The sequence below is a fragment of the Penaeus japonicus genome, unplaced genomic scaffold (genome assembly GCF_977035675.1).
Source record: "Penaeus japonicus unplaced genomic scaffold, GWHDUDI00000001_assembly GWHDUDI00000022, whole genome shotgun sequence".
Lineage (NCBI taxonomy): Eukaryota > Metazoa > Arthropoda > Malacostraca > Decapoda > Penaeidae > Penaeus > Penaeus japonicus.
Genome location: NW_028234424.1, coordinates 35,034,671 through 35,037,170, shown reverse-complemented (window position 1 = coordinate 35,037,170; position 2,500 = coordinate 35,034,671). Strand labels below are relative to the sequence as shown.

General features: G+C 27.3%; 1 protein-coding gene across 1 annotated transcript in view; it reads right to left on the bottom strand.

Annotated features, from left to right (window-relative positions):
• The window catches only part of LOC122266252 (limbic system-associated membrane protein), a 14,892-nt gene that overhangs the window by 2,045 nt on the left and 10,347 nt on the right, over window positions 1-2,500 (bottom strand). Inside the window, exon 6 of the mRNA XM_086549263.1 lies at window positions 1,119-1,248. Within this exon, the coding sequence (XP_086405389.1) occupies window positions 1,119-1,248 (130 nt within the window). The remainder of the gene's footprint in view (window positions 1-1,118; window positions 1,249-2,500) is intronic.

The window sequence follows — 2,500 nt, the reverse complement described above, 5'->3', positions numbered from 1 at the left end:
ATAAGTATGATGATCAGAGTAGTAATAATAATGATAATAATAGAAGTAATAACAACAATAATGATATTGATGATAATGATGATCATGATAAAAGTAGTAATAATGATAATAAAAACAATGATTATGATGATAACATATTACTGATGATATATAGAATATATGCATATATATATATATATATATATATATATATATATATATATATATATATATATATACATATATAAATAAATAAATAAATAGATAAATAAATTATAATAATGTAATTATATTAATGATTTGAACAATTACGAAAAAAAAACATGATAACAATATTAATGATATTGATCGTTATCATGATTGCAATAGTGATAGCAATTATGATAACACTGATAAGGATAATAATAATTTCATAAATTCCTACAAATACCAATCGTTATAATAATTCAATATGTTTTTATATCAAAATAATAATGATGATCAAACATAAAAAAGAACAAGCGAGAGCACCTGTAATTAATCACAGCTAATACGCGTGACAAATAATCCCGAACGAGTGATTACGCGGACACCAGTATTACGGTAATAGCAACAGAAACCTGTAATAAATAACAACCAAAGCACAAATGTAGCGATCTTTAAAGTGAGATATTCATGGTATAAATTCCAGCTGACATATACAGACGTGAATGAGGCAACGTGTATTAATAAACGCAACTGGAGATTAGATTTATCCTATATAATAAACTCTTTCATCAAGCAGACCTGTCACATGTTAGATAGATATATGCTTGCTTACTGATGAAGTATCAACATGTTCGGACATGTACGAAGCTGTATGAACACTAAGCCACCGAGGAAAGCTTGTGCAATTGCAAACACAGTTGTGATAATAGCATAAGCACACACATGTCGTAACAGACAGAACCACAGAAGCGAGTTTAGCAATTAGACACACACACAATCACACACATCCACACAATCACACAAACACAAACAAACACACACACACACACAATCACACACATCCACACAATTACACAAACACACAATCACACACACACAATCACACACAAACACACACACACAATCACACACACAAACAAACACACCTGTTAAGAACGTTGTCATGCACGCACCTGTAATAACATGCAGTATCACCGAGGACGGTTTGGCATTGGCTGGAACACAGGTATAATTACCAGAATCTTCCTTCGCCACGCCTGTCAGCCTCAGTTCACTCTCACCTCCGCGACTTAGCACGTCCACCTATACGTGAGATAAGAAACTAGTTTTAGGTTTGAGTTATTGATGGTTATTGGGAAAATGATGATGATGATTTGTTAGTATGATGACATGATGGTGATGTTGATAAAACAGTATTGTTGATTTTTTTTTCATCATAATTATTTTTGGTGTTGTGGGTTTTCATTATGGTCGTTATTAATGATTAATGATGATCATTCTGATGATGATGATGAGGAGGAGAATAATGATGATGATGATAATGATAATAATGATGATGTTAACGACTACGATTATGATGATGGTGACAATGATAATGATAATGGTATTGATGATGATGACGACTATGGCGATGGTAATAACAATGAGGATGATGATAATGATGATTTTAATGAAAACAAGAATATTTATTTATTTAAGATAATTGTCAATAATGCTGCTACTGTCATTATATTGTCCTTATTAATATGATTGTCATTACTGCTATTATTTTCATTGTTATTGTTAGGATTCTGATTATCATTATCATCATCGTCAGTATTACTATCAGTATTACAATTTTAATAATTACTCCTGATATTATTATCGTCATCATTATTATCAACATTATCATAATTATCATTATCATTGTTATCATTTATCATAATTATTCCCTTCATCATTATTGTTATCATTACCATTATCATAATTATCAATGGTGTTATAAGGAACGTTAGACGTAAAACCCAAATAATTATCATTTTTATTGTTATTACTGATATCCTTATTAGTGTTGCTATTCTGATTCTTAATCCTCATATAATTATCATTGTTTTTATCATTATTACCATTCAGCTTATCATTATTATCTTAATTATTGTTATGGTTATTATAAAATGGTTATTATAATCATTATTTCTGTGTTTACTCTCATTATAATTGTTAATTCCATTATCACCATCATCATTAATATTATCTTTATTTTAGTCATTATGACAACAAGAAATAGGAAATGAAGAATGACGTCCATTACTCTAGAAATATTATATTTTGATTCCATGACGAAAAATTTATCAGCTTAAAAAAACGAAGTTGAAAAAGATGAATCAAACTGAATATATATATATATATATATATATAATATATACACATATATATATATAATATATATATATATATATATAATATATAAATATATATATATATATATATATAATCTATATATATATATATATATAATATATGAAGAATATATATATGTACAGTATGTATATGTATCTATATATATATATATATA